Source organism: Castor canadensis, chromosome 8, assembly GCF_047511655.1.
Source record: "Castor canadensis chromosome 8, mCasCan1.hap1v2, whole genome shotgun sequence".
Lineage (NCBI taxonomy): Eukaryota > Metazoa > Chordata > Mammalia > Rodentia > Castoridae > Castor > Castor canadensis.
Window position 1 is genome coordinate 18,808,538 of NC_133393.1, and position 25,084 is coordinate 18,833,621.

The 25,084-nt window shown below is 44.0% G+C and overlaps 1 protein-coding gene across 3 annotated transcripts in view; it reads right to left on the bottom strand.

Annotated features, from left to right (window-relative positions):
• Tbc1d22b (TBC1 domain family member 22B) overlaps positions 1–25,084 on the bottom strand; it is a 74,416-nt gene that overhangs the window by 2,979 nt on the left and 46,353 nt on the right. For 2 of the 3 annotated variants that reach the window (XM_074082296.1, XM_020175914.2), the window contains 4 exons: positions 18,170–18,276; positions 17,669–17,744; positions 15,234–15,361; positions 15,010–15,105 (listed from right to left, as the gene is read on the bottom strand). In XM_074082296.1, the coding sequence (XP_073938397.1) occupies positions 15,010–15,105; positions 15,234–15,361; positions 17,669–17,744; positions 18,170–18,276 (407 nt within the window). The remainder of the gene's footprint in view (positions 1–15,009; positions 15,106–15,233; positions 15,362–17,668; positions 17,745–18,169; positions 18,277–25,084) is intronic. The other variant, XM_074082297.1, reaches the window with a different exon arrangement.

Here is a 25,084-nt window from a genome sequence, read left to right on the forward strand (position 1 = left end):
CTGTAATTTAGTTCTTATGCTGTTGCTGCTGCTGCTTCATGTGCTTTTCTCTTTCTCATTTGGATATTCTTATTTTTCTAATTATAAAAATAATAGTCATAAAACCCAAAACCCAAAAGAAACAGGTTTGATGACATACAATTTTGTAACCTCCATATATCAAAAGATACCAAAAACAAAGTTAAAATATAAGGCAATAGAGAGCTTGCCTAGTAAGTGTGAGGCCCTGAGTTCAAATTCCAGTACTGTAAAAAAAAAAAAAAGAAAGAAAGAAACTGGCTATAAATGAGGGAAAAGGCAAATAAGCAAATGGAAAACCGGTGACGTGACTAAGTAACAAACAGAGCCGGCAGCCCTCCCCACACAGTGATGACTTTTGTGCCCCTGCTCTCGGCCGATCCAAACACGCCAGCAATGTGTGGTAGTTGTCAGGTGCAGAGCTCTTGTCCTCTTATGACATTTCTTCCGTTAGCTGGGCACAAAGCTGCCTCAGGCTTTTCACTACTATATGTGGCCAATGTGATTAAGTCCTGGCCACTTTTGTGATGTGAACAGAAATGACAAATGAGTCCTAAACTTCTCTCCTTCCTAGAAAATGGACATGAATGGTAGAGTGGGAGTGGTTATTTCACATCACCTGATGAAGACAGCACAGCAATGAGAAGAGAAGAGAGCCCTGGAACCTTAGCATTAGTCCTAGATCACTGGACTGCTTACACAGACTATCAGGTTAGGAGTAAAGAACTATCTTGATTTAAGCCTCTGTTACTGTGGGATCTTGGTTACAGTAGACGATTTTATATCATCTTAACAAATACAGACTTATCAATCAAAATCAGAAATGCACATGGAGCTGGGCATCGGTGGCTCACGCCTGTAATCCTTGCTACTCAGGAGGCAGAGATCAGGAAGATCATGGTTGAAAGCCAATCTGGGCAAATAGTTGGCAAGACCCTATCTTGAAAAAAATCCTTCACAAAAAAGGGCTGGTGGAGTGGCTCAAGGTGAAGGCCCTGAGTTCAAGTCCCAGTGCTGCAAAAAAAAAAAAAAAAGAATGCATACGATTGGACTGGGGATATAGCTGAGTAGTAGATCAGTATAAGTAAGGCTGTGATTTGATCCCCAGCAGAAAGAAGAAAAAGAGAGAGGGAAAGAGAGAAAAATTTAAAAAGGAAGGGAGGAGAGGGTGAAAAGAAAAGGAGAGGCTCATAATCTTCGATCCAGCAAGTCTGCTCTGTGCCCCATCCTAGGAAAACATGAGCACTCCCAGTCACTGCATCACTGCTTCAATCAGAGGTCAGGGGGACACCAGGCCGGGGCCCATCAGAATGGCAATGAGTAGATGCATGAAGGATTACCTGTATCAGGAACGAGAAGGGCAGGCCTTGTAACAAATGAAGGAGGTCTACATGGGCCAATGTGGAATGATATTTAAGACATTTTAAGGTGAGTTAAAAAAAAAAAAAAAAAAAGGTTCCAGAACAATATTTACAGTGTGACTTCTGCAGGTAAAAGAAAACACATGTCTGTATATAAACATGTATATAGGACAATTTGGAACAGCAAGGTAATACATTGTTAAGTGGTCACCTTTGGGGATGGAAGTCTTTCACTTTTCTCTCATTATATTTCTTTTCTTTATCTTTTGAGATAAAGTCTTTGGCCGGGTGCTGGTGGCTCATGTCTGTAATCCTAGCTACTCAGAAGGCAGAGATCAGGAGGATCGCAGTTTGAAGCCAACCTGGGGAAATAGTTTGTAAGAACTTATCTTGAAAACACGCATCACAAAAAAGAAAAAAGGGGCTGGTGGAGTGGCTCAAGGTGTAGGCCCTGATAACTGGAAAATAAATAAAATAAAATGTCTTTGGCTGGGGACCTGGCTCAAGTGGTACAGCACCTGTTTAGGAAGCATAAGAACTAAGTTTGAACCCCAGTACCACTAAAATATGTATATATATGTGCTTATAAAAATATACATAGATATACATTCACGTATATATATACACACACACACACACACGTGTGTAAACTGAAATAAGTCTTTGTATACTATGTGAGTGATAGACCATTTTTTTCAAAACGCATAAAATAAATTACCCATAATTTCATGATCAAGAAGAAACCATTTTTAAACATTTGGTTTATTTCCTTCTAGCTATTTTCCTGCACGCTTTATAAAGTTAATTCTTTCTCTGTATGATTTTGAATCTATTTAGCATTTATCATAAGCATTTCCTCCAATATTAAAAACTCCCTGTAGACATTTTCAATGGCCAAAGAATATTCCATGATGTAGGATGTACCATAACTTACATCCTCCTGTTTTGAGTAGTTATTTCTGCTTTTCACTATAATAAAATTATAATGAACATCCTTGTGCATAAAGCTATAACTTGGATTATTTCTTTAAATTCCTGGAAACAAAATTATTTTGTCAAAGGGCACAAACATTTTAAGGGTACTTTATTTTTATTTGTTTATTCATATGTGCATAACATTGTTTGGGTCATTTCTCCCCCCTAATCCCCATCCCCTCCCTCTCCCCCCCACCCCTCCTCGCTTCCAGACAGAATCTGTTCTGCCCTTATCTCTAATTTTGTTGAAGAGAAGACATAAGCAGTAATAAGAAAGACAAAGCATTTTTGCCAGCTGAGATAAGGATAGCTATACAGAGAGGTTCCTAGCATTGCTTCCATGTACAAAATGTGTTACACCCCAAGTTGATTCATCTCTAACTGACCTTTTCATTAGTTCCTGATCCCCTTCTCATATTGACCTCTGTTGCTTTAAGGTTTCTGTATTAGTTCCTCTGCAGTGGGAGCATCAAATACTTTCATGTTTTGGGTTTCTTACCTATCCCCATACCTCCCGTGTGTGCTCTCCCCTTATCATGTGACCCAAGTCCAACCACATTGCCGTATGCACCGTAGATCTAAAGTCCGCATATGAGGGAGAACTACGATTTTTGGTCTTCTGAGCCTGGCTAACCTCGCTCAGAATGGTGTTCTCCAGTTCCATCCATTTACTTGTGAATGACAGGATTTCATTCTTCTTCATGGCTCAGTAAAATTCCATTGTATATAAATACCACATTTTTTTTGATCCATTCATCAGCAGTGGGGCATCTTGGCTGTTTCCATAACTTGGCTATTGTGAATAGTGCTGCAATAAACATGGGTGTGCAGGTGCCTCTGGAGTAACCTGTGTCACATTCCTTTGGGTATATCCCCAGGAGTGGGATTGCTGGATCATATGGCAGATCCAAGTTTAGATTTTAAAGAAGTCTCCAAATTTTCTTCCAGAGTGGTTGCACTAGTTTGCATTCCCATCAGCAGTGTACGAGGGTTCCTTTTTCCCCAGATTCTTGCCAACAACTGTTGTTGGTGGTATTTTTAATGATGGCTATTCTAACAGGGGTGAGGTGGAATCTTAGTATGGTTTTGATTTGCATTTCCTTTATGGTTAGAGAGGGTGAGCATTTTTTCATGTGTTTTTTGGCCATCTGAATTTCTTCTTTTGAGAAAGTTCTGTTAAGTTTCTTTACTGGTTCATTGATTTTGGGAGAGTTTAGTTTTTTGAGCTCCCTGTGTATTCTGGTTATCAGTCCTTTGTCTGATGTGTAACTGGCAAATATTTTCTCCCACTCTGTGGGTGGTCTCTTAAGGTTAGAGACCATTTCTTTTGTTGTGCAGAAGCTTTAGTTTTATGAAATCCCATTTGTCTACACTTTCTCTTAGTTGCTGAGCTGCTGGGGTTCTATTGAGGAAGTCTTTGCCTATACCTATTACTTCCAGAGTGTTTCCTGCTCTTTCCTGTACCAACTTTAGAGTTTCGGGTCTGATATTGAGGTTCTTGATCCATTTTGAGTTGATACTAGTACAGGGTGATAAACATGGATCTAGTTTCAGTTTTTTGCAGACGGATAACCACTTTTCCCAACATTTGTTGAAGAGGCTGTCTTTTCTCCATTGTATATTTTTAGCACCTTTGTCAAAAATAAGGTGGGCATAGCTGTGTGGATTCATATCCGGGTCCTCTATTCTGTTCCACTGGCCTCGTGTCTGTTTTTGTGCCAGTGTCATGCTGCTTTTATTGCTATTTCTTTGTAATAGTTTGAAGTCGGGTATTGTGATACCTCCAGCATTGCTCTTTTTGCTGAGTATTGGCTTGGCTATTCATGGTCTCTTGTGTTTCCAAATGAATTTTAGGGTAGATTTTTCAATCTCTGTGATGAATGTCATTGGAATTTTGATGGGAATTACATTAAACATGTAGCTGCTTTTGGTAGTATAGCCATTTTTACTATGTTGATTCTACCAATCCATGAGCACGGGAGATCTCTCCACCTTCTGTAGTCTTCTTCGATCTCTTTCTTCAGGGGTTTATAGTTCTCCTTGTACAGGTCATTCACATCCTTTGTAGGTTTACTCCTAGATATCTGATTTTTTTTGAGCCTATTGTAAATGGAATTGTTTCCATATATTCTTTCTCAGTTTGTTTGTTATTGGTGTATAGAAAAGGTAATGATTTCTGTAAGTTGATTTTGTATCCTGCCACCTTGCTATAGCTGTTTATGGTGTCTAGGAGTTTTTGGGTTGAGTTTTTTGGGTCTTTAATGTATAGGATCATATCATCTACAAATAGGGATATTTTGACAGTTCCTTTACCTGTTTGTATTCCTTTTATTTCTTCTTCTTGACTAACTGCTCTGGCTAGGAATTCCAGTACTATGTTGAATAGGAGAGGGGATAGTGGACATCCTTGTCTCACTCCTGATTTTAGGGGAAATGGTTTCAGTTTTTCACCATTAAGTATGATGTTGGCTGTAGGTTTGTCATATGTAGCCTTAAAGGTACTTTAGGCTTATCCAGAAAATGCATTCCAGAAGAACCCATTTCCCTCCATCTCCACCAGCACCCTCATGAAACAAACACAGACAAACTTTTTTAATTGTAATCCTTTTCCCTTAGACCCCAAGGCTGAGACTAGAATTTACAACCTGAAGTCAAAATGGTTGTGAGAAAAGATGGGAGGCTGCAGGCTTCTCTGTACATCCATACTCTCTTCTTCCACGGCTACAGGCATCCACTTTTCTTCCTGAACCCGCCAGGTAAAACCTCCCATTATGTAGCTACTGAAATTCACTCAACCAGACCCATTACTCAATCAGTTACTGATATTCAGCCCACCAAGATGCTATTATTGCTTTTGAGAACTCTGCTCTTAGCTGATCTGAACATCTCTGGAGTGTTCACCGTTCACACTAACTACTCTCCCTTGGTTCTATCTTGGCTTCAGTTGTGTGTCTGCCTGAAGTTGGTTTTCTTTCTTTTTTTTAAGAATATCATTTCTATCACAACATATTTTTAAACAATTTTTTTTGGCAGTACTGGGGTTTGAACTCAGACCCTCATAGTTGCTAGCAAGCACTCTACCACTTGAGCCCTAAATAATTTTTTTTTTGAGACAGTGTGTTGGTCTATGGCCGTACCACCCTGAACGCGCCTGATCTCGTCTGAGACAGTGTCTTGCTATGTTGCCCAGAGCTGGTCTCAAACTCCCTGGGTTCAAACCTCAGCCTCCAGAGTAGGTAGGACTATAGGCATGCATCACCGCACTGGCTTTTAACCCATTTTTTTTTTTTAGATGTTAATCTTGGAATACAGTCTTCCCCCCCACCCCATGCAATGAACTCCTGGCCTCTGGCCCCTTTGACCTTTCTCTCCTGCTTCCTACCTTCTCCTAACATGCTCCCATCCCCACACAAACTAGAAAAGGCACTGCCTCTCTTTGTCAGTCTTCTCCTCAGGGAGTCAACTTTTATTCTAATTTGGGCAGACTGGGTTATAGAGGTCTTAACCTTTTCTGTACCTTACACTCCTTTGGCTGTCTGGTGAAGCCTAAGAATCCCTTCTCAGAATAATGATTTTAAAATCTATAAAATACATAGTACAGTTACCGAAATATTTTAAAAACAAGGGGTAGAAGTATGGCTCAAGCCGTAGAGTGCCTGCTTTGCAAACATGAAATCCTGAGTTCAAAACCCAGTTCCACACACAAAAAAAATTATTTTTAAAACAAATGTGTGGTGAACGGCCCTGGATTCAATCTCCAGTACCACAAAAAACAAAACAAAACAACAAAAACACAAACAACCAAACAAACCAACAAATGGACAAATCAAATGGGTAATATTTACCTCTGTAATTATACACTTTTTTTCTTATTAGAATTTTCTAATTTTCCTATGATAGTTACATACATTTGTGCAACTGGTAACAAACAAGAACAACGAGCAAAGGTAAGAGTTCAGTAGAAGAGAATACCCTTTTCTGGAACGAGATCTACTTGCAATGTCCAAGTAGCCTTAAGAGAAGGCACCCAGGAGTGAATAATTTCTACCTCTTCCATGGTCCCAAAGAGAAGTTTGGCTTAGCTGTAAGGAACCACTCTGCCATCTGGTGGCAATGACTCAAGCTGCATTCTCCTCACCCCCAGCCTCCAACACCCCTCCTCCCACTGCCATCTATCCTAATGCTGCAAAAATGGTAAAGCCTGTCCAGCAGATGAAGACGGAGAAACGGAATAATCACAGCTGGGGGACAAAGGTGTTAATCACAAATCAGGAGCTCTTATCTAGGGGTAGAGAAGAGACACGCCAGGGCAGGGATGACTGAAGATTTGTTACAAAGCCAGATCCATGGGAGCATTAAGCATGACATGCAGTCAGATGAAATGGAACATTAGATAGTTGGGAGGCGAGGAGGACAGCTTGTAGGGCTAGCATTAGAGAACGGTTTTCAATTAAAGGAAAGGGAGCAATCGCCTGTCAGGGAAGAAAGCTGTAAGTTCCGAAATTGCAGAAAAGGGCCTGGCACAGATACCTGCTGAGAATCCACAAATCCCAAGGAAAGGCAGTGGAGGAATTTCAGCCATATGTGAGGAGTGGAAGAAAACAAAGCAGTGGAGGTTTAGCAGGTGATATGAAAAAGTCTACCTGATAATGTTCATCTGAAGAATTGGGGGGGGGGCACCATGGAGGATAATGTCAAAATTATGATGGTAGTGATTACTTATTGAGCACTCACTACATACAGATGGGGCTTTAAATGCTTTACCCACACTTTGTACTAGTTCACTTATTCCTCACATCAGCCCTCTGACAGACATATTATTACCTCTATCTTATAGATGTAGAAATTGAGGCACAGAGGTTAAAGAACTTGTACAAGGCCACAAAGCAGTATTGGGCTGGAGTCTGAGCCTACGCCATCTGGTTTACGAGCTCATGCTTCATAACCACTATGCTATATACTGCCTGCCCTGGCATGAGAAAGAAGTGGGTAAACCGGGCTCTGTAGCTCACATCTATAATTCTAGCTACTCAGGAGGAAGAGATCAGGAGGATTGTGGTTTGAAGCCAGCCTAGACAAATAGCTCAGGAGACCCTATCTCAAAAAAACCCATCACAAAAAAAGGCTGGAGGAGTGGCTCAAGGTGTAGGCCCTGAGTTCAAACACCAGTACTGCAAAAAAACAAACAAACAAAAAAATTGGGCATGGAACAAAAAGAAAAGAAGTTATTGAAGAAGCTGCTTAAAGGAAATCTTAAAGAATCAAATAACTTTATTTGGTGAGAAGGGCCAGCACAACCAAAGATAGCAAAAGAACTTAAGAGGAGACATAAAACACAAACTATTAAATAAGATACTGTTTATAGAATCACTTTGCAACATTGGAACATTCTTTGCAAATGTAAAGTGTATTTATTCAGGCATGTAAAAATACTTTCCTATTCAAATAAGTACTTGAAAACAAGCATCTCCTATTCTGAGAATCTGAAGCAGCAAAATGTCCCCTGGCCCTAATATAACTTTGCAAAAGCAGGTCCTCGCCTGTGAACTTTCTGAGAGTCAAACTTATAGCTACTGGCTTCTTTAGCACTGAAGTGCCTAGTGTATTCGGCTTGTCTTCCCCTCAGAAAAAGCCATATGGAGTTTCCCTCAATGGCTTGTTTTGGACAGAACCCTTCAGTTCCCAGGGTTCCCTCCAAACCCTTCTTAAGGGAAGGATTCAGACTAGCAATTCACCAAGTGTCTACAGAACAGAACCTGCACTTGGGCAATGTTCCATAATCACATCACACCCTTGAGTTAGCTCCTGCAGAAGTCGTGGGTGGATGCCATCTGGTTCAGGGGATTTATTTACATTTAGTTTGTTATTGAGGCTTGCAACATCCCACAAGCTTGCAGTACTTCACTGAACAACTCTGACCTTTCTCATACAAAAGACACCTTCAGAGTGGGAATCTCTCCAAGGCTCTTCCATTAGAAGCAAAGAATTCCCCGGAACTGGCTGACACTGGTTTAGAGTCACTGCTGGCCCACTGCCTCCCTTGTTTCCCTTTTTGTGTATTCAAAGGACCTCTGATTACTAGGCCTTACAGTCCTTGGCTTCTCAGAATCAGCTCTGAGGCCTGGTGGCACCTGCCCCAACATGTCTGTGGCCTCCACATCTCTCAGACACAGCTTTCTCAAGATGACTTCTTGGACTGCAGAGTGACCAGGCATTTGCCAGGGGCCTGTCTTCTCTGACTCACACACTCCTCCTAGAGATATTAAGTCATAGGGTCAAGATAGTTTCCAGGCTTCCAGTGAGTTACTTTCTTCTGTACTCATTTTCTGTATGTTATCTGCCTGAGTGTCCACAGTGTGGTATAGCTTGTGTTCTTGTGAAGCTTTCATTTTTGGAAATGTTTCCCTTCTCCCTACCAGCAGCTCCTTTGTGTTTGGTGGCAATTCACTGCAGCAGTGACCCTCAGAGAGCCATTAGCCACCCTGCACCCCAACTCACTCACGACTTTCTGCTTCTGGGTTTGTCATCAACCTGTTTTGGGAAAACTTCCACAAAGTCCCAGGACTGCAACCTGCCTTGATGGCATACTCAGCCAACATGTCAGGAATAAAACATGTTTTCTGAAGAACTAACTCGCAGCTCTCCTAACCTCACTTAACCTTCCAGGTTTAGAGTTGAGTAGGGGAGGGGAGCTGAAAGACCACCATCCAGGCTATAGTGTTGTCATTTAACAGTGGAGTGCAAACCTCTGGGACTCCCTAGTGTGGTGGGGCCAAGGCATCCCTCTCCACATTCCATCCCCAATGAGCACGTAGAGCAGGTCAAGTCCTACCCACAGCAGGGCCAGGACTTAGGGCTGGGGCTTTGAATGCGGCAATGCAAGGGGCAAAAATCTCTGTGTTTGAGGATAAACCCCATCTCCTTCCCATGCTCTTTCCAAGATCAGCTCCTGTTCTGTTCTTGCCTCACTCATGATACTCCAGTGCTCTCTTCTCTCTGACTCTTCCCCTCACACCTTAAAACTACCTCCTCCTGCCCTCTGAATGTTTCCTCTGCCAGGAAGACTCTCCTACAGACTGTGTGTGTGGCTGGCAGTAGCTGCACTATCCTCTCCTCTACTGGGCAAACATCTAGCAAAGTGAAGGCCGGGGGACCAGCTCAGGGAAGGGCTTGCTCTTGGTGTGGCCTCACCTCAAAAGTGGTAAGACAGGTATCTGAGTCCTCACATGCTCCAGCCTAGCTCCCCAAAGAATACCCTTTGTTTACCTCTTCTTTTAGGACCCACACTGGCAACAAGAGGCCTTCCTGACTCCTATGACAACCCAGTTTCACTTAACCTTCCAGGCTCTGGCTCACAGATTTCTTTAAGCTAACAATTGGTAAGTGAAGTCCCAGTCACTCCCTTGGTGACACCAACTGCATATGGTGGTTACTGAATCTGGGTGCTCACATCCCAGGCAGTCACAGTGCTATTGGACCACAACTAGAGTTCCTTTCAGCTAGGAAAGCTTCCCACATTACCCCTTGTGCCCCAACACAAGGGTGCACAGCAACAAAACCCTTCCCCCACCAATCCAATTGGTTCTATGGCTTAGCAGCCCTGAATCCTAGGGGTCATTTGGTACCAAGATTTGAACCATCTACTCTTCAGCCTTCCTGTGTGAGGAAGGCTTTTGCTTTGAGTGATTTTTTTGAGTGAGGTCAACTGTGTGTTTGGCTGGTAGATTTTAGTGTTGTCCCCCTTGTCTCCACTATTTACTTTTCTCCCAGCAATGTGATGGTGGCTTCCTGACGTACACAATGTATAGTTCAATGACTTTTCATGTATGTACACACCCAAGTATCCACCACCCAGATCAAAATATACAACGCGTTCCATGCTCCAAAAGACTCTTGTTCCTTCCCAGCCAACACCACTAACCACTGATCTGACTAAAACCTCACAGCTCCAGGCAGCCTATGCGGGGCTCTAGGATTCCAGCCAGAGGCCCAGGGCCTAGTAATCTGCCTCTATCTAGTCCCCCTTCTCGACTGAGTGCTTACAGGAGTCTCTGCTTCCCACAGAGAAGGTTGGGGGAGGTTTCAGTCACCAAGAGGGAGTAAAAGAGTGAAGGAAAGAGCAGCAGAAGGTCACAGGTCCTTCTGGTGATAGAAAGACAAAAACCCAGGAAAAACCCTTGTCCCAGAACAGGGAGAGTGCCTTGAAGGAATTGTTTTTCCAAACAACCATTTTTTTGGTGGTATTGGGGTTTGAATTCAGGGTCTTATATATATTAGGTAGGCTCTCTACCACCTGAGCTATTCCATCAGCCCTTTTTTTGTGTTGAGTATTCTTCAAAGAGGGTCTTGTGAACTATTTTTCTAGGCTGGCCTGGAACCGCAATCCTCTTGATCTCTACCTGAAGTAGCTAAGATTACAGGAATGAACCACTGGTGCCTGGCTTGAAACAACCAATTTTTGTGTTAAACACTTCTTTATAAGGGAAAGGCCTGTTAGCAATTGCCAGTGAACAGGAGGAGAGGTGGGGCAGAAGAAGTCTCAAAGAGAGGAAGAGTAGCAACAGACCTTTGCCTGTGAAGCAGCTGGTGTGAGTGTTACTCTAGTGCTCTAGGAAGTGTGTGGCATAGCCGGGCTGGACCTGGCCCAAGGACAGTGGCAGCAGATGTGGTTCAGAGTGGATTCTGGGTCTCCAGCACTCATGCACTGGGTGACTGTGGCCTAGTTATTTAACCTCGTGGTAACCCAGTTTTCCCATTTGTAAAATTGGGGGGCATTAGTTATGGCCTACCTTGTAAGGTTGTGGCAAGGATTAAGTGGATTAACAGCGATATTGTGAATTAACACAAAGAACAGTGGCTGTGCCCATTGGAAGTGCTCACAGTAGCTCCATAAGCTTGTACCTTATGAAATTGCCATTTTGACTGCAAAAACCACTGCATATCAGTCAACCTAACATTATTATCATTGTTCTAGTCTACCAGCCAGGCTGAGGGTCTTGTACCATGAAAAAGTCTTGGCCCAGCTCTGCCAGAAGCTCTCATTTCAAGCAGCCCCAGGTTGACAGGACCTGGTCATTCTGCCCCCAAAGCACCTGGGCACAGATACACTTCAGGTCCCATTGCTCAGAGGTCTCAGGAAGGAAATCTCTTAATGTGATTGTCTTTTGTCAGTACTTAGTCCCCTCTCCTTGGCAAAGGCCCTAGACAATTGCTCAGCCAGGGAGAAGCAGATACCCTTCCTTCTGACGGCTCTCATTACCACAAGGACACTGTCTTTTTCCCTGTGTTCCTTCATGATTCCTCTCCAGCCCAGATGGCTCATCCAGCTTGGCAGTTTCACTCAGGACAAGCCCAGCACTGGTGAACTCAGCAAGTCAAAAACCACTCTGTTAGGAACTTGGGTTTCAAAGCTCCATTTTCACAGCTTCTAGACTTAGCAGTACAATACATGGAGTGATAATTTTAATGAAAATGAGCTCTGGGGCTTTTGTTTGTTTGTTGTAGTACTAGGGATTGAACCCAGGGCCTTATGCTTGGCAAGCTCTCTACCTCTTCAGCCACACTCCAGCCCTTTAGTTTTATCGGTGTTTCTGAGGTAGGGTCTTGCTAACTTTGCCTGGGCTGACCTCAAACTCGAGATCCTCTTGCATCTGTCGCCAAATAGCTGATTACAGGGATGTGCACAACCGTGTAAGGTGAGCTCACTGTTTTGAGAGCTATATGCCAAGTGCACCTTTCTAACTGCTTCATGCATATTAACCTGATAGTAGTCCTAGAAAGCAGGTGCTATTACTCCCATTTTACAGAAAGAAAACAAAGGCATAGAAAGTCAAGTTACTTGCTTAAGGTTGTATGCTGAGAAAAGTGGCAGAGAGAGAATCTGACCCCAAGCAGTCTGGCTTCAAAGAAGTTGGTTAGACCACTGTACTATTCTGCAGGGTTCCAACTTTAGTAGGAGGTAGCTACTTCCCTTCTGAAACTCCTCCACTGGCTAACCTTATGTCTAACTCTTCTGCCCAGCTCTTTAGAAGTGACAGCAGCTGGTTTGCTGAAACTGCCACAGCTCCTACTCATTTCTTCAACCTCTTCACCTGGTTCTTCTTTGTATTACTTATTGCAGCTTTTAGCCCTAAAACTGGCTTCTCTACAACACCTGAGTTTACCTACAGCACTTCCTTTGCTGCAATTGCTTACAAGCAGCCTTTCAGCAGTGGGGATGCACATGCATGCATTCTGCAGAGGTCTCGTCCACAATGCACAATCTTGCACAATGCTGAGTCCTGTTCCTCACACCTTTGCTGTGATTCTGTCTCCTAAAAGCCTAATGCAGCCAGGCCCAGTTTTTCTTTTAGTATTCCTGTTACAACTGTGGAAGTAGGAGGGACTATGCAGATTAAAGAGTTCAGTCGCCCATTCTATCTACTCTTCCCATGTGGGATTAACTGAAACAAAAAGGGCCTCACATCCATCAGACAATCAAATGTGCTTCGAAGTAGGGAACATCTCTGTGCCTGGCACAGTTTTAAAGTCATAGAGTATTGTCCTCTGCTCTGCCGATCCAGGAATCACTCTCCTCCCTGAGCTAATCTGGGGCACTTTGATCACATCTGACAAGGCTCTCTGAGCCTGGCTCATGATAACTAAATTAGACTTCATGCTCTCAACATCCTGCTCTACCTCAACCACATTATCAAAATTGATAGCTCACCCGGCACATGGCCATTCCAGTCCCCTGTTTTCATTTATCTTGGGACATCACGTATGCTGCTTGTTGGCAGAAGCTGTGGTTCTTAATCAGTAGTCTGCAGCCCAGCACCACAGCTAGCACTGACTCACACAAGTCAACGGATCCACTGCATGTTCTTCCAAAGCCCTCCTCAGGCAGGCTGGGTCCTATCCTGCCATCTCTCTCCAAAGAGGTTTCTTCCCTTTTGCCACCTAACCCCAACTACAGAGCAGCACTGCTCAGCATCACAAAGTGATGCTGCTGCTCTTGGCAACATCTATGCAGCCAATCAGAAGTCAGAAAAACATTCAATCTTCTCTGGCTTTTTTCCATGCTTTTACAACAAACACATTCCCATTAAAAATAAACAAACCAACCCCCTCTGTTCAGAAATGTACAAAGTATAGAGACAAACAGCACCCCTCCCTCATGAAGACCAGGAACAACACAGGGGCTGTGCTCCCTGCAGACTACAGAGCCTGACAGTCCCCCACCCTGGAGAAGATGCCTGGCACTCTACCTAACAGAGGCCCTTCTGGAGTTTTCTTCCCACAGTCTGGAAATGCTCCCACCATGGCTGTCCATGACACTGTATCTTCATTCCTCCCAGCCCCCTGTGCTCTGTTCACCTCTTCTCCCTGACCTCGTGGTACAGATGTGCTGGGCTCACCTCTTGTCTGCCCACACCTCTCCTTAGGGATGCCTTTAAGCAGCATCTAGCCAATGGTTCCTACATGTATGCGTCCAACCCAGACCCACTCTCTTAGACTCCAGACTCCCAAGATTTATTTGCCTAGTTGATATCTTCATTCAGATATCTAATGGCACTTCAAATTCAACGTGCTCAACACTGAACTCTCAATATCCCCCATAAGTATGCTCCCCTACAGCCTTCTATGTGCACTATAAAGTCCTCCAGACACATCCCTTTCTGTCTTAGTCTAAGCCCAATTCACCAGAGAATCCTGTAGGCTCTATTTTCCAAGTAGATTGTGAATCTGGACACTCCTCACACTGCCACCATCACCACCCAGCCTCCCTCAGGCCAACACCTCCCTCATGCCTTACTCCACTAAGAACTACAATAGTGTCCTGCATGGTCTCTGCTTCCACCCTGCCTCCTCCTATTGTCCACATAGAAGCCAGAGTGACCCTTTTAAAATCTAAGTCAGATCATACCCTTCCTTTGCTCAAGAGCCTGCTGTGGCTCCCCTCCACTCAGAGTTAAGGTCAGAATCCTTACAGTAGCTACAAAGTCCTCTGTGTGGGTCTCTTGTGACTTCTCAGCCCTCGCCTTGTCCTGCTCTTCCCCCCTGCTCCAGGCTGAGCTAGTCACCAAGACAAGCTGCTGTCTCCAGGCCTTTGTATCACCATTGCCTTTGCCCTAGATGGCTGCATGGCTTTCTCACTTTTCTCAAGTCTTTACTCATACATCACCCTCTCAGTGAGCTTTATTTGAAATTGCAGTTCATCTGTCCCTGCTCTACTTTTAAGAAATACATATTTCTTATCACCTTCTTACATTCTTTTAAGTTTACTAGTTGCCATGCTTTTGTTTATTGCATGTCCCCTCAGCACGTGTGAGCTCTGTGAGAGCACAGCCCTCTGCCTGTTTTGCTTCCCAGTATATCCTATGCCTTTGATGGTGCCTCACACATGGCAGGCACTCCATAAATGCTTGCCAATGAATGAATGAAGACTGTCTTAGGCCTTCAGCTACTCTGCAGCCTTTCTGGCACAAGCATCCTTTCCATTGGGAAGCACTCTAGGCCCCAGGGACTTCTTGCCAACTGGGAGCAGCAGCCTCTCCTGAGTACCCTTTCTCCTTCCTGTTCTCAGCCAGGTACCTGCTGTGGCACCTTCTGTCCACACAGCCACCAAGGGCTTGCACCCACTCTGATGCTCCTTCCCAGCCCAGTCTGAGCTCACCTGGAAGTCTTCCTCATCCAAGATCTCCTTCCTCCATTTAATCAAGAAGGCTGCACACACGTAAAGATGAAAGTGGGAAAACCCTTCTGGTTCAGACTGGGAAGGAGAAAAAAAGGTCAGGCCTCTAATCCCTGACAGGGAGCCAGCTGTGGTCCTCTTACTCCCAACCCTCTGGAAGGTGGAAGGCAGCAGGGAACCCTTCCTGTGGCAGGGGCTCCACATACCTGGTATGTGTCCCACAGGCGGATGGTGCAGCGAAGAGGAAGCTCCCGCATGAGCAGGTTGTTCATCCACCGAAAGGCAAACTGTAGGTACTCCACCTCGTACCTCCTGAAGTGATTATGTACCTGCTCTGAAACAGGAAGTGTCATTGGCCTCAGGCACCAACTTAGTAGATTGACCCTAAGAGTCATAGAAGCCCAAATGGGAGACTCCATTTCTCACTACCTCTTCGTTCTGGGGGCCAAACAAGGTGGAAACAGGGCATAGCCTGTCCTCTGTTTGATTCCATTAGCTCAGCACAGCACTCTTGGTTAACTAGCCCAGAACACAGAGTGACTCTGACATCCCACAGTGGTATGCTAAGTGCCCTCTTCCCTCATGGGGCTGCTCTAGCCACAGAACAGGAAACATAGGGTTCATTTGACTGCTTGATCTTATTACTCATCAGAGAAGGAGCCAGAACAGAAAAGAACCTTGGAGGTCACCTTAGCCATTCTCCCACCGGCAAGGAATTCCTCTTCAGCGTTCTTGACAGATGGCTAGCCAGCAGGGACTTCAACACCGCCAGTGGAAGGAGCTCACTGACCCACTCAAGGGCGGCCTCTTCCATGATGTATGAATGATCTACCAGAAGGTACCTCACTATATGCAACAGAAATGAGCTGCCTTCTAACTCCCTCCTGCCCCACTGGGCCCAAGAGGTATACTGGATCAAGTCAAAACAAACCTGATCCCTATGCTCCAAGTCACCCCTGCAAATAATGCTCACTAGGATTGTTTTAAATCAAGGTCCTCCTCAGTTTCCTAGCCTATAAAATGGGGGATAATCATTCTTACCTCAGAGAGTTTTAGGGAGGACAAAACATGAGTAAAGTACTTATAATAGCCCCTGGCAAGTGGCAACTATTTAATAAAATTCTTGAAAGAAAGAAGAACTATTAACAATGGTTATTTCTGGGGAGTGAATCTAAAGAGAAGAGGATTTCTAATTGTTTTTCTGCATTTAAAGTAATGAGGATGTATTACTTACATAACGCAAAGAAATAAGGAAGGCATATACATTTGAAAAGCCACCTATCCTCAAGTACCATGCCTTTATCTATCAGTTATTTTAAAGGGCAGGAAAAAAGGCATAGGGTAGGTAGTGGCAGAAACCATCACTATGCCCACTGGAACCTGGTTTTTTTTTTTTGCAGTACTGGGGTTTGAACTCAGGGCCTCACGCTTGCTAAGCAGGTGCTTTACCACTTGAGCCACTCTGCCAGCCCTGGAGCCCAACTTATGATCAGTCTCTGGTCAGCTCGCTCAGCACCCCAGAAGAAAGCAGCATGAATCCTATACTAGGCTCTGGGGGAGCAATGCCAGAGCCCAGCACGTTGGCCTTACCATGGGGCTAGCATCTGGTCAGGGTGGTAAGACTAAGGAAGAAAACATTCCATCTGCCAAGTTCAGGTCATGACTGTGAGTAGACACATGAGATTGGAAGGGTGATGTTCTAAGTCATAAAAGGAAGCTGGAGTGAGAACAAATCAAGGAAGGCTTCCATGAAAAGAGAACTTGGTAAAAGGAGAGAACGTGTGTGAGAAAAGGAAAAGGCTTTGCTTGGGTGAAGCAGACAGACCATGAGCAGGAAGAGCAAGAAAAGGAGGAGGTGATGCTTAGCTGGTGTAGTAACTGGCAGAATCCCAAAGAAGCTGCCACAATCTCTGTGGGTGTGCCAGGGACCCCACTTTTGGGTTTTATGAGCTCTTCAGTAAGCTTAGTTCTGAATTCCCTCCCTGGTCTCAGTATCCCCAGCAGACAACAGGAGGGCTTCCCAAGATGCCTTTTAATTCTACCATTCCCCAATTCCAGAGCCAGGGGAGAGTGGAACTTCTGCTCCTCAAAGACATCTGGGTCTGTAGAAGCCCAGCTGGCACAGATCACAAGAAGCAGTGAGAGGTCTTGGTGGGGTATCCATAGACTGTAACAAACCCAGGAGTCCTGAGTTACATCAGGACAAAGTTGGCCTACCAACTTGATGCTAAAGGTACTGGGAAGCCAGAAGAGGTTCTAGAGCAGAAGGACCTGGCCCAAATGGTGCTTTAGAAAAACATGGTATGTGATAGATTATCTGGAAAAGGAATGAATATAGAATAGGCAAGTCTTTCTAGGAGGAAGGAGAAGAAATATGGGAATGGCTGGTCTAGAGCTGAGCAGAGATCCTGCAGAATGGAGAACATGTGAATGAAAACTAGGAGAGGAAGCACTTGTGGTAGCAGTGTGGTTCTCCCCACCCCTTCCTGCTGAGGTGTGGAAGATGCTGATGCTGGCAACTGTCATGAGTCCCTGGAAAGGATCATGGCTGAGAAGGAGCTGAGGAGGGGCCAAGTATCACTGGCTTGTGTCACAATCATACTGAGCTACTGCTAGAGAATTCCTCTTCCTGTAAACCTACCGTCAATCCGGCTGACAAGCTCTTCCAGTGCCTTGACCTTCTTCTGGATCCCTGGTTGTGCAAAGGTGTAGTTATCCTGCAAGTCACACAGAACCCAGGTTAACACAGATCCTGTGCTACTGCGCCTCAAGTTCACTGAAGCAAGTTTAAAAATACAGGTTGTTTATCCAAACCCAGTGCAACTGGCTGGTGATGGTGTTTTGGAGGGCAAGGGAATCAACAGAACAGTAAGTGTGAGGAAAGTCTAATGGGGTCACATACTGTGAAGCAAACCCACAGGGCTCTGGGTATGCAGAAGGAGGGGCCCCTTCTGATGACAGAGTCGGTACAGCCTAAAGACTTCCTCAGGCTCTGGGGGACACAAGACCACTGTAAAGCTAATGAAAGAGGTAGAGTAACCATGGTGGACAGGTGGCGGTGCCTTAGACAGACAGTATAAGTAAACTAAAGACCTGCAGGATCCCTGGACCTAGGTGTCCCCCACGGGCAGAAATTGTTCACCTGGATTCCATCCAGCAGCTTGCTCATGCACCAAAAGCTGTCAGCTTCAATGCTTCGCAACATGTCCTGAGACAAGGTGGTAACATCAAAGTTCTCCACATCCTCTTCTGTAAAACAAAAGGGAAGAAAGTCCAGAGGTCTTATCTAAAAATGGAGAGAAAAATAGAGCCTAGTGTCTTCAAAAAATACTTTAGGTCAGGGAAGAACCAGGCCAACTTGATGTCAAGAAATGAGGTCACCCATTCAACTCCCCTGTCAGGTGGACAAATGTATCCCAGGGAACTTCCTGAGGATCTCATCACAATACTGAACAGACCATTTCTTGCCAGTCCTGTTAGTTTCAGCATATCTTTCTTTTCCTCTGAATTTCATTCAGTTTTAGAAAATGATAATTCAGGCCTCATGTTCAATGAGCTATATATACCCAGCTCACTGGACATGGTTGGAAAAATTCTTTGATTTCAGAAAGTCAGTGAGCTGTCTAGCACACTCATTGTTTATATGTAGTGGGAACAGCTGGGTCAGATAGCCTCCACGGTTCAATGTAAAGACGGAATCCCCAAAACTGATAAGTCAGACATACAGTCTTGCCACTCAGAAGTGAAGGGGTGGGTATGAAGGAAGATAAACCAAGCCTGTAGGTGCTTTTAGGATTTAATTCCAACAAGCTGGGATTTCCCAAGATGGGTTCTGTAAAACATCAATCCTACAGAATACTCAAGAAAAAAAGGTGTTCAATAGACATCTACAGTGGAGAAACACTGTATCCTGTATTGCCATCTTGGAGATCTACCCACCAAGAGGATTTGAGAAGTTATAAAAAATTTTGCATTAAGTAAACCTGCTTAACTATGTTTTACCCTGTACTTCTCATGCTTATTTAATCAAGAGACCTCCTTTACAGAGGACTATCTGCTAACTTCTCATGGAAATTTCTCAGTAAGCAACAGGAGCAAGAAACTGTCTGGTTTGAGATCCTAGCAAGGAAAACATAAGAAACCTGGAGGAGGAAAAGTCCATGTGATGTTCCTTTCCTGCCAGAGAGAGCTAAAGTAGTGAGAAAGGTTCCCCTGTTTGATAGGACAGGATACTGTGTACCTGTCAGGAGACAAATGGAAATGTTCAGGCCCTTGAGCTCTGCATAGCTTTTCTCTTTAGGCCCATAAGCCCCATTTTGAACACAGAATGTTCATTGTAGTCCCTGGTGCCACAGGGAGACACAGCATATGACAAAATATAATCAAAACCCACCCCTTTCACTTATGAGAATTATTACTAAGACCTGTAGCTGAACCTTCTCCTGTCAACATGAAACAATTCTTTGATTCTCATTCTGCTCCAAGAGCTGCTATAAAACAAACAAATAAACAAAAAACCTCTTGAAGACAGTAGGTGCTTTGTCAGGAAAGTTCTGACCCTGGGAATGAGGTAAAAGTCTGACTTAAAGTATGGCCACAGTTAACATATGTAAAGTGATAACCACCATGCCTGGCACAGGAGGCACACTACTTGTTTTAGATGAGGTTTATAAGGACCGTGTAAAATCACAGGAAAGCATGTCCCAGCATTAAGGAAAAAGAGCAAAGAATAAAACTATGGTGCATGTTCAATTGCTGTACATACAATATTTATGTATGTTTATGTAAGCACAGAGGAAAGATAAAATATATCACAAGGTTTATAGTGCTTATTCCCCATGTGGTAGGAATAAAGAATTTTATTTTCTTTAAGCTTTACTGAACTTTCCAAAACTTCTCCAGTATGCATAATTTTTATAGTTCCAAAAATGCACATTAATTTAGAAAAAAAAAGAGCCACTGTTGACTGCACTTGTCTTTATCACCAAAAAACAAAAAAGAATGAAGAGGATTTGTAAGACAACACTGAGCTCGCGGAGATGAGGCTTCAGACAACTGAGAACTCACACTAACAAACCCTCTGCAGCTGGCGGTGTGGCTCAAGCGGTGCAGCACCTGCCCAGCAAGGATGAAGCTCTGAGTTCACGCCCCATTATAGCCAAAAACAGAATAAAACAGAACCTTATTTATCTTACTTATCTATTTTTGTGGAATGGGAGTTTGAACTTAAGACCTTGCACTTGTTGGGCAGGCCTACCACTTGAGCCAGGCCCCTAGCCCTTAAGTATTTATTATGCAGTGTTTTTTGGGTGGCCATACATATTACTTAGTTAAATTATACTGGGCCATAAGACCCAGCTCAGAATTTTCCCTTTTGTCTTTGCTTCATGTTAGGTTTCGAAGATTTTTCTATGTTGCTGTTTGTACCTCTAGCTTACTTCTGCACAGCAGGCCTCCACTATACTTTACCTCTCCATCCCTGTCCCTCCCTCTTCCCATGGATGGACACCCAAGTTGCCTCCAGCTCTCATGACCAATCAATCAGTGTGCCCCCTTTGAACCTGTACGAAAGCTCTGCGTCCTACTCTCTGGGAGCAGAAATGAGGAGCACAGCACTTCCACTCACCCATTCTGCACTGCAGCTCCTCATCACAATGGGGAAATAAGAAAATCGTGAAGCTCACAAAGGAGGCTGCACACAAAACCACTCCCACTCCTCACACACATCTGCCAAAGGAAGATCCAGGGCTCCGTAATCATTTGAAGGTCTTTTTCAACCTGGGCGTTCTGGATTCCAGAACGCTGCAAAGGAGATGCAAACAGTATTGGAAACCACACACAGCACAGTGACAAGGGCGAAAGAGCTTGAGTGCCCCAAGGACACCGGGGAACAGAGCTGCCCTATAAGCTATGATGACCTCTGCATTTCTGCCAGGCAGAACAGCGCTTAACTGAGGGCAGACTCTGGAGCCAGACTGCTCTGTCACTCACTCCCGACTTAGGCAAATTCCTACCTTCTGTTAAGATGGTCATATCAGGATCAATGACAGAGGCTATTGTAAGGGTTAAATAAGTTAATGTGTGAAAAGTGCTAACAACAGTGCCTAGCATAAGATAAGTTTTATGCAAATGTGAGCTGGCATTATCGTTATTATATGAGAAACAATCATACTTTCCTCTTGTTTAAGCCACTAACATTTAAGATCTCTACCATTTGCAGCCATACCTAATCTTAAATGATAAACCTGTGATAACGAAACATACTTTAATACTAAGTCAGTTTTCAAACCTTTCTGCTTCTACCTTTTGGTCTTAAGGAGGAAAATCATGGTAGTAAGAGGTCACAATTTGGTAAGATGCACTTTCTGTAACTGTACCAATCTCAAATCATCAGCTGTGCAGGAAGAGAAGAGACCAACAGACAAGGTGCTGAATCCTATTGGGGGGTGTCAAGTTGGGAGCTATTGTCTGCCCATGAGCCCTTTGCTTTGCTGACAGTGGGATACTTCAGCAGTACTTCACAGTGGGATGGAGAGCTTAGTTCTCTTTTCCTGCCTGCTGGGAGGGTAAAATTCACACATTCAATCAAAAACTGTGAACTGAGTACACCAGCAAAAAGCAGCAGAGAAAGGGAGGAGTGAATGCTCTCTGAAGGGCTTCATTCAGCATAAACAATCTGTTCAGAAGGATCTTTAAACGTCCACTTGAGGAAATTCAACACATAATTGAAGCAGAAACTGAAAGTCATGCCAGCCATGCAGTCTCAAGTGAGGGCTGCATCTTTGGTTGTCATGACGAGCATACAAGCAGCCAGGCCTCAGACTGGAGGGAATGAGAGTTTAAGGGATATTTTATGACTATTTGAAGAGGCAGAGGAAAAGAGGAAACTCAAAAGCTCTTTATAAAAACTAAATTGCCAGTTCTGGGCTAGACGAGAACACACCTATTTATTAGCTGATAAAATGTGTTGGAGTGGTGGCTCCTATCATCTGTTTATTTTTCCTGAAAACTCTGAATTCTGGGCATGCAATCAGCTCAATATGGGTCTCACAGACTTCCTGGGAGGTTGGAAGAATTGGTTTTGCCTAAACTGACAAGAGCAACTTATCTTTTCACTGCCCCAAGCCCTTCCCAGGAACAATCTGTGATCCCAGGACAAGTTCCCAGCTTTTGTGATCTGTTGGATCAGGATGACTGGCCAGACTGGCAGCACCCAGAGGCTCCAGGACATTGGCTGCAGAGGGTCTGTTTTCCAAAGACTCTGACTAAGTCCTTGTTTTTTTTAAGCCTGGATTCATAAGAATGCCTTACATAGCTGGGCTCTGGTGCCTGATGTCTGTAATCCTAGTTACTTGGGAGGCTGAGATGGGGAGGAGTGCAGTGTGAAGCCAACCCTGGCAAACGGTTTTTGAGACTCCACCTCCAAAATAACCAGGGCAAAAATGAATGGGAAGTATGGCTCAGCAGCAGAGTGCCTACTTTGCAAGTGTGAAACCCCGAGTTCGAACCTCAGACCCGCCAAAAACAATTCTGGTGACTGGAGGGTCTAGTGTCCTGACAGAGGCCCTCCTTGCTGCAGCACAACACAGCTGAGAAACAGAAAGGGAGCCAGCCGCCCTCAGAAGGTGCCCAGCTTGTGGGGTAGCCTTGTTTGATAACAATCTGCTCTTTCTGTAGAGCGAGAACATACTCCCTTGAGAAAAAGCATTAGTTCTTTTTAAAGGGCTAATTGCCTCCCACTAGGAACCAATTTTCAGCACATGAACGTTTGGGTTTCAAACCATAGCAAGTGCTGTGGATAAAAACAAAGTAGAAAGAGAGATAGGGGTGCACCTACTTGGCCAGTGTGGCCAGAATCATGAGCAAAATAAATGTCTCTACGTATAAAGTGCAAAGCCTTGGGTATTTTGTCATAGCAACACAAAACAGACTAAGGCAGCACTTTCCACAATCTAATAAATCTTTTACCATTTTTTTCAATTTACTGTGCTTCTATCCACCAAAATTTTAACCTCTATAAAGAAGTTTTTTTTTTGATAATTCCTAGAAATTTAATAGAATTTCCACTAATGATTATTAGGGTTTTTTTTTTAAAGGTATACATTAACATACAGGAAAGTGCATATTCATGCACAGTTCTGTTTTATTTACATTTGTGGCAAAAACAAAATGCCCCAATCAAAACAGAGTGTTTCTATCACTCCAGAAAAAGACTCCAACTGAAGGTGATTTTTGTTCTGCTTTCTCTTGCCACAGATTCACTTTGACTATTTTTAGATGCCACATAAATGCAGTCATGTAACATGTGCTTTTTGGTAGATAACACCTTCTGCTCAGCTCAGTGGTTTCTGAGATTGTTCCATGTCATTGCATTTGCTAGTCATATATTCTTTTTACTGTTAGGTACGTCCATGGCATGACTAGCTACTAACAAACACGAGGGTTGTTTTCTGTTTTTGTCTATATGAATAAAGTTGTTATTAGTAGTCTATTTTTGGGGGTGGCAGTACTGGGGTTTGAATTCAGGGCCTCACGCTTGCTAGGCAGGCGCTCCACCACTTGAGCCACTCCACCAGCCCCTGCTAAGGATATTCTTACACAAGTGTGTATGTGAGTGCGTGTGTGTGTGGGGGGGGAGGGGAGGTTATAAAGTTTAATTTTCCTTGAATAAATAAATACCTGAAAGTAGAAGGCAGGACTTTTTGCCTGCTTTGTTCATGTCTAGAAGGGGCCAGCATAGATAGGCACTCAGCAAATAATGAGTGGTGATACTGAGTTTCCATCCCTCAGGAAAAACAGCTTTTGGCTCCCTCAGCACAGTACCAGAAAAGTGTGACTCGCTGCCCTCCAGTGGCCAAGCCCTGAAAGGCTGTTCCAGCTACTGAGCATTCTGTAAAGCTAGCATGGACATTCACTGTCTCATTCATGTGTGCAATGTCAATTTTGGACACCAAAATGAAGGCACTGGGAACACAAAGAACTGTAAAATAGTCTCTGGCTTCCAAGAATGATGGCATGGCAGCAGCAGGAAGGAGGGATACATGAGCAGTGCCACAGTAAAGTGCTGCAGAAGGCAATGTGCTGCTGTGGGTGCCACGGAGGGCAAGGAGGGTACTGCGGGGGAGTGAGGAAGACTGACAAAATCCTCAGAGCTCTGTAAGCAAGCAGACATGAAAAGTAAGAAAGGTGAATTGTGAACAATCGTAGCACTTCTGATTTCACTGACAAGAACTGCTGTCAAGTGAGGGAAGGAGAGGAATCATTCAGTTTGAGAAGTCTAGGAGTAGCAAAGATTGCCAGTTGTCTGCAAATAACTGTTTCCCCTTTTCTTGGTAATAGGATCCTTAAGGGTACTAACCACTTGGAACAGATTGTTTTCCAACCTCACACCTGTGTGTCAATAAGCCTGAATTCAGACAGAGGAGATTCAAGCGTAATCATCTTTAAACAAGAGTAAACCTTTTTTCTCTTCCTCCTCCATACTGGATGGAATGTAGATGTGAGGGCTGGAGACAAATAGGTATTCTGGATCATGAGAAGGAAACCACATGCTAAAGATGGCAGAGCAAGAGAGAGGAGCCTAGATTCCTGATATCTTGGAGTAGTATATAAGCCCCAGGCTACTCACCTCTGGACTTTTTTTTTTTTCTTTCAGTTTTTAAACTTTTTGGTGACACTGGGGTTTGACCTCAGGGCCTCATGCTTACTAAGCAGGCGCTCTTATCACTTGAGCCACTCAGCCACCTCTGGACTTCTAATGTGAGAGAAATGGCTTTTCTGTCTTACTTAAAGCACTGTTATTTGGGGTCACCTGTCACAAGTAGCCAAGCTAATCCTAACTGATCACCTATGACATAGCAAGGTGGTGCCATCACACAGGGAACTGGACATATGAGCCAGAGGTTTGGGAAGGATATGCCTCCTGGGAGGTCCACTGTACGCTTCTAAGGAAAATCTGCAATGAAAATCCTCCTGCACTGCTTCACTCAGAGGGAAAGAGGGATAGAACTTGATAATTGCTTATTTTGCATGGAAAGAAAGCACAGGCATCATTCTG